Source organism: Hippopotamus amphibius, chromosome 1 (genome assembly GCF_030028045.1).
Source record: "Hippopotamus amphibius kiboko isolate mHipAmp2 chromosome 1, mHipAmp2.hap2, whole genome shotgun sequence".
Lineage (NCBI taxonomy): Eukaryota > Metazoa > Chordata > Mammalia > Artiodactyla > Hippopotamidae > Hippopotamus > Hippopotamus amphibius.
In genome coordinates, this window is record NC_080186.1 from 82,007,233 (window position 1) to 82,020,650 (window position 13,418).

A 13,418-nucleotide genomic window follows, 5' to 3' on the forward strand; every position below is an offset into this window, starting at 1 on the left:
TATTTGCTCATGGTATAAGACAGTAATCCAGTTTGACTTTTTAAATGTAGCTGTCCAGTTTTCCCAACACCATTTAGTGAAGAGGCTGTCTTTTCTTCATTGTATGTTCTTGCCATCTTTCTTATAGATTAATTGACCATGTAAGTTTGTGGACTCTCGATGTGTTCTGTTTCATTGATCTGTGTCTGTTTTTGTGCCAGTACCATACTGTTTTGATTACTGTAGTTCGGTAGTATACTTTGAAGCCAGGGAGCATGATACCTCCAGCCTTGTTCTTCTTTCTCAAGATTGTTTTGGCCATATGGGATCTTTTGTGTTTCCATACTAATTTTCGAATTGTTTGTTCTAGTTCTGTGAAAAAAAATGCCATTGGTATTTTGATAGGACTGGCATTGAATCTATAGATTGCCTTGTGTAGTATGGTTGTTTGAACAGTATTAACTCTTCCTATCAATGAGCACAGTATATCTTCCATTAGTTTGTGTTGTTTTCGGTTTCTTCCATCAGTGTCTTATATTTTAAGGTCTTTTATCTCCTTAGAGTTATTCCTAGGTATTTTATTCTTTTTGATGCAATTGTAAATGGATTGTTTTCTTAATTACTCTGATAGTTTGTTGTTGGCGTATAGAAATGTAATAGATTCCTGTATATTAATTTTGTATCCTGCAACTTTACTGAATTTATTAACTAGTTCTAGTAGGTTTTTTGGTGCCGTCTTTAGGATTTTCTATGTATAGTATCACATCATCTGAAGACAGTGACAGTTTACATCTTCTTTCCAATTTGGATTCCTTTTCTTTCTTTCTCTTGTCTGATTGCTGTGTCTAGGGCTTCCAATAAAAGTGACAAGGATAGGCATCCCTGTCTGATCCTGATGTTAGAGGAACACAATTGAGTGTGTGTTAGCTGTGGACTTTTCATATACGTTTTCATATACGCCTTTATTACGTTGAGATATTTTTCTCTCTATACTCACTTTGTTGAGAGTTTGTATCATAATTGGATGTTAAATTTTGTCAAAAGCTTTTTTGTATCTATTGAGATCATGTGATTTTTAAATTCTTCAGATTGCTAATGTGGTGTATCACGTGGATAGATTTGTGGATATTGAACCATCCTTGCATCCCTGGGCTAAACCCCACATGATCAGGGTGTATGATACTTTTAATGTGTTGTTGAATTCGGTTTGATAATATATTGTTAAGGATTTTTGCATCTGTGTTCATCTGTGATATTGGCCTTTAATACTCTTTTTGTGATATCTTGGTCTGGGTGTGGTATCAAGGTGATGGTGGCTTCATGGAATGAGTTCAGAAGTGTTCCTTCTCTGCAATTTTTTTTAACAGTTTGAGGATAGGTGTTAACTCTTTTCTAAATGTTTGGTGGAATTTGTCTGAGAAGCCATCTGGTCCTGGACTTTTGTTTGCTGGGAGTTTTTTGTTGACTTATTCAATTTCATTACTGGTAATTGGTCTATTGAAAGTTCTGTTTCTTCCTGGTTCAGTCTTGGGAGATTGTACTCATCTAGAAATCTGTTCATCATTTCTGACTGTTGACTTGAGCCCTCTCTCTCTCTCTCTTTTTTTTTTTTCTTGTCAGGTCTGGTTCATGACTTATTGATTCTCTTTTTCATTTTAAAGAATCAGCTCTTAGTTTCATTGATTTTTTTTTTTTTGGTCTCTATTTCATTTATTTCTGTTCTGATCTTTATGATTTCTTTCTTTCTACTAACTTTGGGTTGTATTTGTTATTATTTTTCTAGTTCCTTTTGGTGTAAGATTAGATTATTTGAGATTTTTCTTGTTCCTGAGGTTGGCTTGTATTGCTATAAAATTCCCTCTTAGAACTGCTTTTGCTGTGTCCCGTGGATTTTGGGTTGTTGTATCTTCATTTGTCTGTAGATATTTTTTAAAATTAATTAATTTATTGGCTGTGTTGGGTCTTTGTTGCTGCTCATGGGCTTTCTGTAGTTATGGTGAACAGGGGCTGCTCTTCATTGCAGTACACAGGCTTCTCATTGTGGTGGTTTGTCTTGTTGTGGAGTACGAGCTCTAGGCACATAGGCTTCAGTAATTGTGGCTCGTGGGCTCTAGAGTGCAGGCTCAGCAGTTGTGGCACATGGGCTTAGTTGTCCTGCGGCATGTGGATCTTCCCGGATTAGGGATCAAATCCGTGTCCCCTGCATTGGCAGGCAGACTCTTAACCACTGCACCACCAGGGAAGTCCCTCTACAGGTATTTTTAAATTTCTTTTTAAAAATTTCTTCAGTGATCCATTGGTTGTTTAGTAGCATATTGTTTAGCCTTCACCTGTTTGTGGTTTTTGTGGTGTGTTTCTCATAGTTGATTTCTAGTCTCATAGTGTTATAGCAAAGATTCTCGATAGGATTTTAATCTTCTTAAATTTACTGAGAGTTGTTTTGAAGTCTAGCATGTGATCTATTCTGGAGAATGTTCCATGTACACTTGAATGTGCATTCTGCTGCTTTCACATGGAATGTTCTTTATATATGAATTAAATCTATCTGGTTTAATGTATCATTTAAGGCCAGTGTTTCTTTATTGATTTTCTGTCTCAGTGGTCTGTCCTTTGATGTAATTGGGGTGTTAAAGTCTCCTACTGTTTTTGTGTTACTGTCAGTTTCTCCCTTTACGTCTGTTAATGTTTACTTTATGTAGTTAGATGCTCCTATGTTGGGTGTGTATATATTTACAATTGTTATATCTTCTTCTTGGCTTGATACCCTTGGTTAGTAAGTAATATCCTTGTCTCTTGTTACAGTCTTTGTTTTAATGTCTATTTTGTCTGATATAACATTGCTACCTTGGCTTTCTTTTGATTTCCATTTACATGGAATATGTTTTTCCATTCTCTCACTTTTGATCTGTGTGTGTGTTTAGATCTGAAGTGAGTCTCTTGTTGGCAACATGTATATTGGTCTTGTGTTTGTATCCATTCAGCCATTCTGAGTCTTTTAATTGGAGCATTTAGTCCATTTATATTTAAAGTAATTACTGATAGGTATGTACTTACTGCCATTTTGTGGGTTGTTTTTGTAGTTCTTTTTTGTTTCTTCTTTTGCTCTCTTCCCTTGTGATTTGAAGACTGTCTTTAGTATTATATTTGGATTCCTTTTTCTTTGTTGTATGTGTATCTGTTGTAGATTTTTGGTTTATGGTTACTGTGAGGTTTATAGGTAAAATATATATATATATGCACATATATATGATTATTTTAAGTTGCTGATCTCTTTAGTTTGAATGCATTTTAACAACCCTTCATTTTTATTCCCCCATCCCTCCCATTTACTGTTTTGACATCATATATTACATCTTTTTTGTTTTGTGTATTCCTTAATTACTTATTGTGGATATAGATGATTTTACTCCTTTGTCTTTTAACCTTCTTGCTAGCTTTATATGTGGTTGATTTAGTACCCTTAGTTTGCTTCTTTGTTTGCTTATTTATTTATTTATTTTTTAGTACCCTTACTTTATATTTGCCTTTATCAATGATATTTTTCCTTTAGTAAGTTTTACATTTCTTGTTGTGGCCTTTTCTATTACACTTAGAGAAATCCCATTCACATTTCTTGTAAAGCCAGTTTGGTGATGCTGAACTCCTTTAGCTTTTGCTTATCTGTAAAACTTTTGATTTCCCATCAGATCTGATGGAAAGCCTTGCTGGGTAGAGTATTCTTGGTTGTAGGTTTTTTTCCTTTTATCCCTTCAGGTATATTATGCCACTCCTTTCTGGCCTGAAAAGTCAACTTGATAGCCTTTGTGGGAGTTCCCTTGTACATAACTTGTTGCTTTTCCCTCTCTGCTTTTAATATTCTCTCTTATTTTAATGTTTTGCTGTTTTAATTACAGTGTGTCTTGGAGTGATCCTCTTTGGGTTGATTCTCTTATGCTTCCTGGACCTGGATGTCTGTTTCCTTTCCCAGGTTAGGTATTGTGTCTTCAAATGTGTTCTCTGCCTCTTTCTTTTGTTTTTCCATCTGAAACTCCTTTAATGCAAATGTTAGTGTGCTTGGTGTTGTGCCAGAGGTCTTTTAAACTGTCCTCATTTCTTTTTATTTTTTTTTTCTGTTCAGCTTCACTGATTTCCAGTGCTCTGTCCTCTAGCTTGCTGATCCATTCTTTGTATCATGTAATCTACTGTCGATTCCTTGTTTGATTCTTCTTTTTATTTTGAAACTCTGTTAGAACTTCTGATTTTCATTCTCTTCGTCCATTATTATTACAAGTTCTTTGAACATCTTTATGGTAATTACCTTTAACTCTATGAGGTAGATTGCTTATCTCAACTTTGGTTAGTTCTTCTTCTGGTATCTTGTTCCTTCACTTGGAACATACTCTTCTCTTGCCTCATTTTGCCTAACTTACTTTTTTTTATTTCTATGTGTTTGGTAAGTTGGTTACACTTCCTGACCTTGGAGAAGTGGCTTTTTTGTAGGAGATGTCCTGTGCATCCCAGCAGCACACTTTCCTCTGGTCACCAGAGCTATATGCTCCAGTGGTACCCCCTATGGTTGCTCTGTAATTAATTGTCCTTTTGTGTCTAGATTATTCCACTTAGCATAATGTCTTCAAGGGTCATCCATTTTGTAGCATGTGTCAGAATATCCTTTTAAGGCTGAGTAATATTCCATTGTATGTATACACCACATTTTGTTTATCCATTCATCTGTTGATGAACATGTGGGCTGCTGCCAACTTTTGGTTATTATGAATAATGCTGCAATGAACTGGACTGACTGGAATCCTTTTGAAATTTCAAAGTTAATGGTAAAAGACAGCATCCTGGGAATTTCCTAGCGGTCCAGTGGTTAGGACTCGGCACTTTCACTGCCAGGGCCCAGGTTCAATGCCTAGTTGGGGAACTATGATCCTGCAACTGTGTGGTATGACCCAAAAAGAAAACAGAACATAAAAACCCAAAACAAAACAGCATGGTATTAGAAATGTCCTTGCTTTTCCTTTTGTGGTAAAAGTGGTGATTTATGTAAAACAACATGGTGACTAAGTGATCTCAACAAATACTAGAGTAAAGAAATATGTTTTAGGAAAAATTCTATGCTGAAAATTTGCTGTACAGTTTATTATAGTACACGTTTCTAATATCTCAGCTTACAGTGTTTGCTAGATTCTGTTTCGATAATGAATTATATTTCGAAGTATTGTTTTTGTGAACCACTAACGGACAGATGCGTTGAAGATTTATTCTCAACAGGAAGTGACTTGAACAGTGTTTTATGAAAAAGGCATGTAATAACCGCTGGTAAAGCAGTGCATTAATGATTTCCTTTAAAAAGGAAATTGGGATATGGTTGCAATTTATTCACTTCATCATTTATAGGTAAGCAAAGGAAATTAAAGCGAGAAGGCCACAATATTTTAGCGTATTTTTTATGGTTAATTTTATAAAAATAATACCTTTGAAATATAGTAGATAGACTTTTTACAGTATTTCCAAATGAAATGCGGAGGGACTATTGAAAAAGTGTTTCACACAGGTTTGCAGTTCATCTCCTGTTGTTTCTAATTTGTTGACCCTTAATAAGTGGCTGTTAGTAATATGCTTTCCTAGCAGGTATTTTTGAGAAAATATAATGTTTTTTCAAGATAAAAGGGAAACTTTAATAGTGAATGAATACCTGCTTTTCTAAAGAAACTTGAGCTACGAAAAAAGCATTTTGATGATGAATGTTTGGAAATTATATAATTATGTTGCTGAAAATGATGTATGTCACCTACAACTATTATATCTGCATACTGAAAACATTTGGAAACAAATTTATTGCTTATGTTAAAGTCAGTTAAAACCAAGGATGTGTGTGTGTGAGGGGAGAGGGAGAGAGGGAGGGAGGGGGGAGAGAGAGAGAGAGAGGGAGAAAGGGATTGATTTATAAGGAATTGGGTCACATGATTTTGGAGGTTTGGAAAGTCCAATCTCTGCAACTCCCCCAGGGGAGAGTTGCAGTTCTAGCCCAAAGGCAATCTGTTGGCAGCCTCCTGGCAGCATTTTTCTTGAAAGGGGTAGGTCAGTTTTTGTTCTAGTAAGTCCTTCAACTGATTGGATGAGACCCACCCACATTATGAAGCATTATGTGCTTTCCATATTCCAAATAAAGCAATTTAAATATTTATATATTATCTCATCCATAAACACCTTCAAAGAAACATCCAAGATAATATTTGACCAAATATCTGGGCAGTGTGACCCAGCAAAACTGACACTTAAAATCATATTACAGTCAGTTTCAGTGGAGTTTGAAGCTATTTGTTAAAAACATGAAGATGCAGTGTTTTCTGATTAGTTTGTAAAAATAACACATTGACATTTATTTAGCCAAATTTTTGCATAAAAAGAAACTGGAAGGTATAGTCCACAGTGGACTTTTTCCACTTAGATCTTTATGTCTTTGTGAGGTGTCATTTGCTTCCCCAGCTGTGACAACTTCTAAATCTAAATGTTCCAGTTTAGAACCAAGGCCTTCAGATTGCTTTGCCATTAAGTATTTATTAAACCAAGATTTTAGAAATAATGAAGTTTGTTGAATTCATTACTCTCACTAAAATTGTTGTTAATATTTTAAAAAGTTATGGCCCCAGGGCTTTTGTTTGTTAAATAAGTAAGAAAAAAACTATTTAATGTTTATTTCATTTTCATTTCTTTTTAAAATTTGTTTTTCTGGATTTCATAATTACATAATTTAATAGCATAGTATATATAACTTATAGGTAAATATACATATAGTGGTATTTGTTAAGAGTTTTTACTGATTAGGGTATATTATAAAAGTTTTTGGAGACTTCATCTAGAAGATAAGGAAGTTTAATATAAAATTTGATGAAGAGGATGATGGGAAGAAGCCTTTGAAGCATTTTGGAAAATGAAGGATGGTTGTTTCAGCTTTAGATTATTCTTTTTCTGGAATGTTTTGTTGTTGTTGAGAGTTTTTCAATTTGAAATAGAATTCCAATTTATAATGGAAAATATTACTAATATACCAGTTAAGTTTACTGAGCAGTTCATTCTCTTGCTGTTTTCAAATCAACTTTGGTAGCCAAATAATAATGAAAAAGTTACATGAAAGAATTGAATTAGAGTGGTAATACCAAACTATGATAGCCAGATGAATTCTGTCTCTGCTATTGAGATATTTATCTTTATGGGTAGAATTTTATAATGATTTAAGGTCAGGAAAGAGATAAAAGGCAAAGATTTTGAGATGATTCATTTGTAAATAACACATGTGATTAAGCCGTGAATTATTTGGAAAGATAAAACAACTAGAGATATAGAAAGGGATGACATCTGAATATTTTGCCAGCATTACAGATATATGGGAGAGGTAGAGATAGTATAAAGTTGTTAGCCAATTTGGAGATTATTCTTGAAGAATAGGAAATGATGGTTTTTCAGACAAAAGGTAGAAGGGAATATCTTTAGAAGACTGAGAGAACCTTGCAGAACTATGGTCTTCATGTGTTAGTATCATGTTTACTGTACTGCAGGACACTTTATGACATCAGCATAATCCTATGGAGGTGGGTAATGGGACTCCCATTTTAAGATGGAAAATGTATAAAGAGCCTTGGTAACTTGCCCAAGGTCAAAACATACAGTAAATGCAGAGCCCAGAATTTGAACCCAGGTTTATTTGATTCTTTTCAAACAGTTCTTCACTGAGAGCCGCCTGTGGTACTGGGCATAGTGCCAGTGCCTTAGGAGTTCAGAGTAGAATAATACATGGCTGCTGCCCTCAGTATAGTATTGCAGATGAATAAGATAGTAGTTTATAGGTAGACTTGGGGAGCCAGGGAAAGACCACTTAGCCCAGTCTGAGATTTTAGGGCCATTTTCTGTAGGACACAGTACCTGAACTGAATCTCAAAGGAGGAATAAGAATTAATTGCAAGGAGATAATCTGCAGAGAGTGTTGGAGCCGGGGGAACCACATGTGTAAAGATACTCATTCATAAAAATAGCATGATTTGTGCTGAAGAACCTATTTCTGTGTAGGTCGTAAAGGATGAGATTGGTGGGGACCAGCAGAAGAGCCTAAGTTTTTCTTTTCATACATCATTGCCTGGACAAATATCAGAAGGTGGTTAAAATGTTTGTGGATAAAATTTTAGACTTTTCAGTGTGGTTTTTACCTTCCTTTTCTAGGATCAGTTCGACAGCTTAGACAAGCATACACAATGGGGAATTGACTTCTTGGAAAGATATGCCAAATTTGTTAAAGAGAGGATAGAAATTGAACAGAACTATGCAAAACAATTGAGGTAAGTTACATTTTTTTTTTTTTCAGTTCTTAGAAAGGAAATTACATGTTTAAATAGTTGGATATTAGATAAATGTGATATACCAGAGGTTAAATTCTGTGTTTTTCATCGAATTAGGTAACTGGTTTGTTTTAATGACTGATGTAATTAAATCATTGCCTAGTATCACAGGGAATATTTACTAGCTATATCATGAGTAGCTTTCATTCCAGAAAGATACTTAAAATCATAAAATCAGAAAGCAGAATTCCAGGAAAAAGAAATACCTGGGTATTCTGTGCTTTAGTTTTATTCCCCCATAACTTTTTGCTTTAGTGATCTTTCCAGAGTATTGAAGATCTCTCCAGTTCCTCATTTCTTCAGAGTTTCTAAGACAGAAAGTGAGTATGATGAGCTGAGTTTCTTTCTGTCAAAAATTAGATCTATATTACTGATGAAAGTAATTTTGGAATATGTGTCAGGAGATAAAAGTTTTAAAAGGGAAAGTTTTTTAAAAAAATATTCATTATTTATTTATTGGCTGCATTGTGTCTTCATTGCTGCGCACGGGCTTTCTGTAGTTGCGGCAAGTGGGGGCTACTCTTCATTGTGGTGTGCAGGCTTCTCATTGTGGTGGCTTTTCTTGTGGAGCGTGGGCTCTAGACTTGCGGGCTTCAGTAGTTGCAGCACATGGGCTCAATAGCTGTGGCTCATGGGCTCTAGAGCACAGGCTCAATAGTTGTGTCACACAGGCTTAGTTGCTCCATGGCATGTAGGATCTTCCTGGAGCAGGGATTGAACCCATGTCCCCTGCATTGGCAGGCAGATTCTTAACCACTGCTCCACCTAGAAAGTCCCCTGAAGGGAAAGTTTTAATCTTAAAGGAAATGAAATTTATCTTAAGATTTTGTTCAAGCAGAAAATCATTGTTAGACCACAGCCTGACAAGTAGTTTTGCTGCAACTTATTCCATAAAGATGGTGTTTGAAGCCTGAAGACTAGACAACAGTATAGGATTCTAGCTGTAGGGGTTAGGATTCTTTATTTTGCATAGTGACAGAAAAATCCAACCCACAGGGCACACCTGAGTAGAAAGTCCAGGTATATTTTTGGACTTATGGGTCAAATGTGTCCAGGCTCCATTTATTGGCTCTGTTACCTTTATCCTCAGGTTTCATTCAGTACCATTCTTTTTACCCCCATAGCTCTAGATTTCGTATCTTCATACCCCCACATCCTGGGGAAGAATGATGGTCTTCTCTGTTGTGCATTTGGGAGAGGAGAGAGGAAGGTAAAGGGGGAAAGAAGAAAGTGAAAGAAGGGAGAGAAAGGAGATGGGAGGAGCAGAGTGCAAGCTTCTGTCAGCCTCTTTTCAGAAATCCCAGCAAAAGTCTCCTTTTGTCTTGCTGACCCTGGTTAGATTATACGCTTACCCAGAACAGTTCACCAAAATGAGACTATTAGATTGATTTATAGCTAATGGTGAGGGAGGGATAGTTGCCCAAAAGAAATTTAAGGTAGTGGACCACAGAAGGAGGGGGGATATTTGAGTGATAAGCCACATATGTGCACCATTTGTAGCAGTTTATGCAACCAGTTGATGGGATGAAAACCAGTTGGTGTGATGAATAGGTTACTTATATTTATAATTATATACATACTATAATGATGTTTGTTGAAATAGTAGCATCATGCTAATCTCCTGATTCATTTGCTTCCTATTTTTTTAAACGAAGTAATTTCCATATGAAAATATAAACAGGGAACCTACTAGTGTATTGATAATAATTGTGATGATATTTTACCTATCCAAAAGTTTTGACTTGGGAACTTTACCGTTCAGGAATCTGGAAGCGTTAAGGACCTCTGAAAAGTTAAAATAGCAATAAAAAAAAGTATTCATTTGTGAACAATGAAAAATTTCCCTTATTTAGTTTGTAATTTGATATCAACTCTAGCGCATTAAATTTTCTGGTTTCTAAGTATTATAAGTGAAGAAAAGAAATGCTACAGACAATACGGTAATGTGATGGCGGTATGAAGTGACAAATAATAAAGAAAAGATTAAGATATTGCAAAAAACAGATGAAAAAAGTGTTTCCAGCCTGAAGGTGCCTGTTGGTAAGGGAATGATGAAAAATAGTGTGGAATATGCAATTTAATTAAGTCAGGTGTAGCAGCATATTTAAAAGGCTATTCAGTCTGTCAGTGTAAAAAGCAAGTTGCAGAACTGTACTTACAGCAAGACGTCCTTCCTGCTTACTTGAGCTTGAACATATAGCTATGTGTAAAATTTGTGTGTATTCTGAAGAGGTCTAAAAGGATACACCCCAAATTGTTTTACACTGATTACCCCTAAGGAGTGAGAGTGGGGGGAATGGGAAGGGAAAGAACTTCCACTTTTTACTTTTACTTTTAAATTATTAAAGTCTTTTCAGTGATTATGTAGTCTTAAGCAAAGAAGATAGTATGTTTCAAAAGAATCCTATCACAAATTATAAAATAAAAATTGGTAATTTATAAAGTAAAGCTTCAGCAGTCTGCAGTGTTTAATTGTGCAGAATAACCTGGGCCTCAAGTGTTTCGGGATGGCCAGGATTTTACCAGAGTAACAGGATTCTAATCAAATGGCAGACTTGTTTGCCTTTCTGTTTTGTGACTGATAATAACGGTTATAATTTTCACTTACTTGCAAAAAGAGATTTTAACACCACTTCTTTGAAGCAGGAGTGGTTAGAACCCACAATTACATGATATGAAAATATAATTTTGTAGTGAGAAAGTAGGTTTTGTCATGTACAGATGCTCTAGTTAAGTGATATGCATCTTTTTTCTGTCCTAGCAGACTAAAGAAATTCAGTACATGTTTATCCTAACAGTAGCTCTCACCTGCAGTGATTCTCAACAAGAGCAGGATTATTGGAAGGTGTTGAGGAATTCCAGTAAGGAAGAGTTGGGAGGAGCCTTGTGTAACTTGAAAACCACCAACTCCCTTCCCTTTCTCTACATTGAGATTTGCTGCTTTGGATGAATACTTAGTTAATGATTGAATTATCAGCTTCTCTTTAGTATCTGTGTTGTCCAAAGGGAAGAAGTGTGCCTTGTTTATTTCCTCTTCTTTAATAAGAAATTCTTTGGGTTGACTCCCTCCTGTTTTTGCTACTGCAGAGGACAGTTTCTTTTCATAGTGAGGCAGCTCTTTTTTCTCCTAAATAATAACTATATTTAGATTGTTAAACATTTACATTTCAAATATATGGCAGGGTTAAATTTTGCAGTGTATTTTTTTGTAAATATATATTCTTTTTGCGTAAATTTAATTTGCAGTATAATTTTGGCATTCCCAGTTTATTTTCTTCTCTGTCTTCTATTTGTCTGTTTTCTTGGCTTTGGTTTAACTTTATTTTAGTTTTGGTATTGCTTCATTTTTGGTAGTGGTTTGAGGACAGGAGTAAAAAGAAAATAAAGCATCTAATCATATTTAGAGTATAGTTATAGACGATTGAACCATGTCCATTTTGATGGATGATAAATGGTGACTTCGAATCACTTGGTAGAACGTTTTTTGTTTGTGGACACAAAAAACTGAAATGAGTCATTCTTCTAATAAATTTATAATATTGTATTTGTGTGGCAGAGATTGACTAAATTTTCTTAAGTGAAAAAAAGAAGCTCTACATACATGATAGTATGTATCATTTTTTTCTGGTAAAAATAATTACAGCATTAAGTTCTATCACAGAGATTGCTATATGAAATTATATTCCCCTACTTCTACCCCAGATCATTCCTTTTTGACTCAAATGTGACAGTGTGGCACTGGAAGAGAAATGGATTGGACAACAGGAAACCTAAAAATTACTTACCTTAACCGGAACAGAAATCTCTCCAGATTTCTTGGGTCTCATTTTTATTTTTGTACCTTGCCAACCCTGGCAGCATAGCTGGTACCGCTAGAGTTGAGTAAATGTAAGTTTATGTGTAAATAATTGAATGACCTATGTTTTAGTTTAGTTTAGAAATTAGGATCTCTAACTATATGCTGAACCTTTGACCATGTACTGCTTTCTATCCATACTAGAGTTTATGTCATATATATCAATGTGAAGAGATTGCTCTACTAAGAGCTGTCCCAAATATTTCATATCGATAGGCTTAGACATAGAATAATGCAAATAAAACCAGTTTCTATTTTCTATTTAGTCTTTATTTTCTCATGCCTCTTTATCAGAATTTTCAATTTCTGTGTCACTATTTAGTCTCAGAAGAACCTGGGGAGCTCATCTTTGTACTGACTTGTGGAAAGTAGAGATTACTTTTACTCTTTGGTCAGCCATTGTTTAACTTTTGATTCTTTGGCCTCCTCTGAGTTTTTGATCAAACCGCTTAATGTGGTAAACCCTAAGAGTGGCATCTGGATACAGTCAGAAGGAACTATTCCCTATATTTTGGAGTTTAGATTAATTTTCTTCATAGAATTATATCCTGTGGAAACGCTTTCATTCTTGCCAGTCTCTGGTAGTTCCTGAGCCTGCCTGGTAACATATCTAGGTGTCTGCATGCAGATGACTTATTGTCTCAATAATTTTTGCCTCTGAATTGTAGAAAATAGTCTCCTAATAAAAGGTAAACTCCACAAAAGGAAGAGATTTTTGTTTGTTCTGTGCAGTGTTTATTCCTAACTTCTAGAATAGTCCCTGGCACAGAGCAAGCAGTTTTTTTGGTATTTACTTAACACTTACATAGCATTTAACGTGCCAGCACTATTCTCAGTGCTTTTATACATCTTATATTTCATCTTCATAAAAACCCAATGAGCTGTTGGTATTATTTTATACATTAGGAAAATGAATTACAGAGAGATGAAGAAAGAGCTAGCTGGCTCAAATCTGGCTGCAGAGTCTGAGCACTTGGTGCTGCCTTTCAGCATAGGGAGAATGACTAATTCACTATTGAAGAGGATTTTTTTGTCACTAGTACCTAGTGCCATTGAGACATCTTTGGGTTTCTAAGGAATTTTACCATGGACAATAATAATAAATTGTCTAAAAGCTACATAGCATACTCTTTCCAACTAACACATCTGTTTATAATGTAACAATTATAGAAATTTAAATATGAATTAAATTATGTACTTCATAA

General features: G+C 35.1%; 1 protein-coding gene across 11 annotated transcripts in view; it reads left to right on the forward strand.

Moving 5' to 3' along the window:
- The window catches only part of FNBP1L (formin binding protein 1 like), a 139,701-nt gene that overhangs the window by 44,033 nt on the left and 82,250 nt on the right, over positions 1-13,418 (forward strand). For 6 of the 11 annotated variants that reach the window (XM_057717879.1, XM_057717796.1, XM_057717811.1 and 3 more), the window contains exons 2-3: positions 8,182-8,297; positions 8,613-8,677. The exons of 2 other annotated variants lie outside the window; for them this stretch is intronic. In XM_057717879.1, coding sequence (XP_057573862.1) covers positions 8,182-8,297; positions 8,613-8,677 — 181 coding nt within the window. Of the gene's footprint in view, positions 1-8,181; positions 8,298-8,612; positions 8,678-13,418 lie in introns of those variants that run through there. 3 more of the 11 variants (XM_057717807.1, XM_057717841.1, XM_057717871.1) reach the window with 2 other exon arrangements.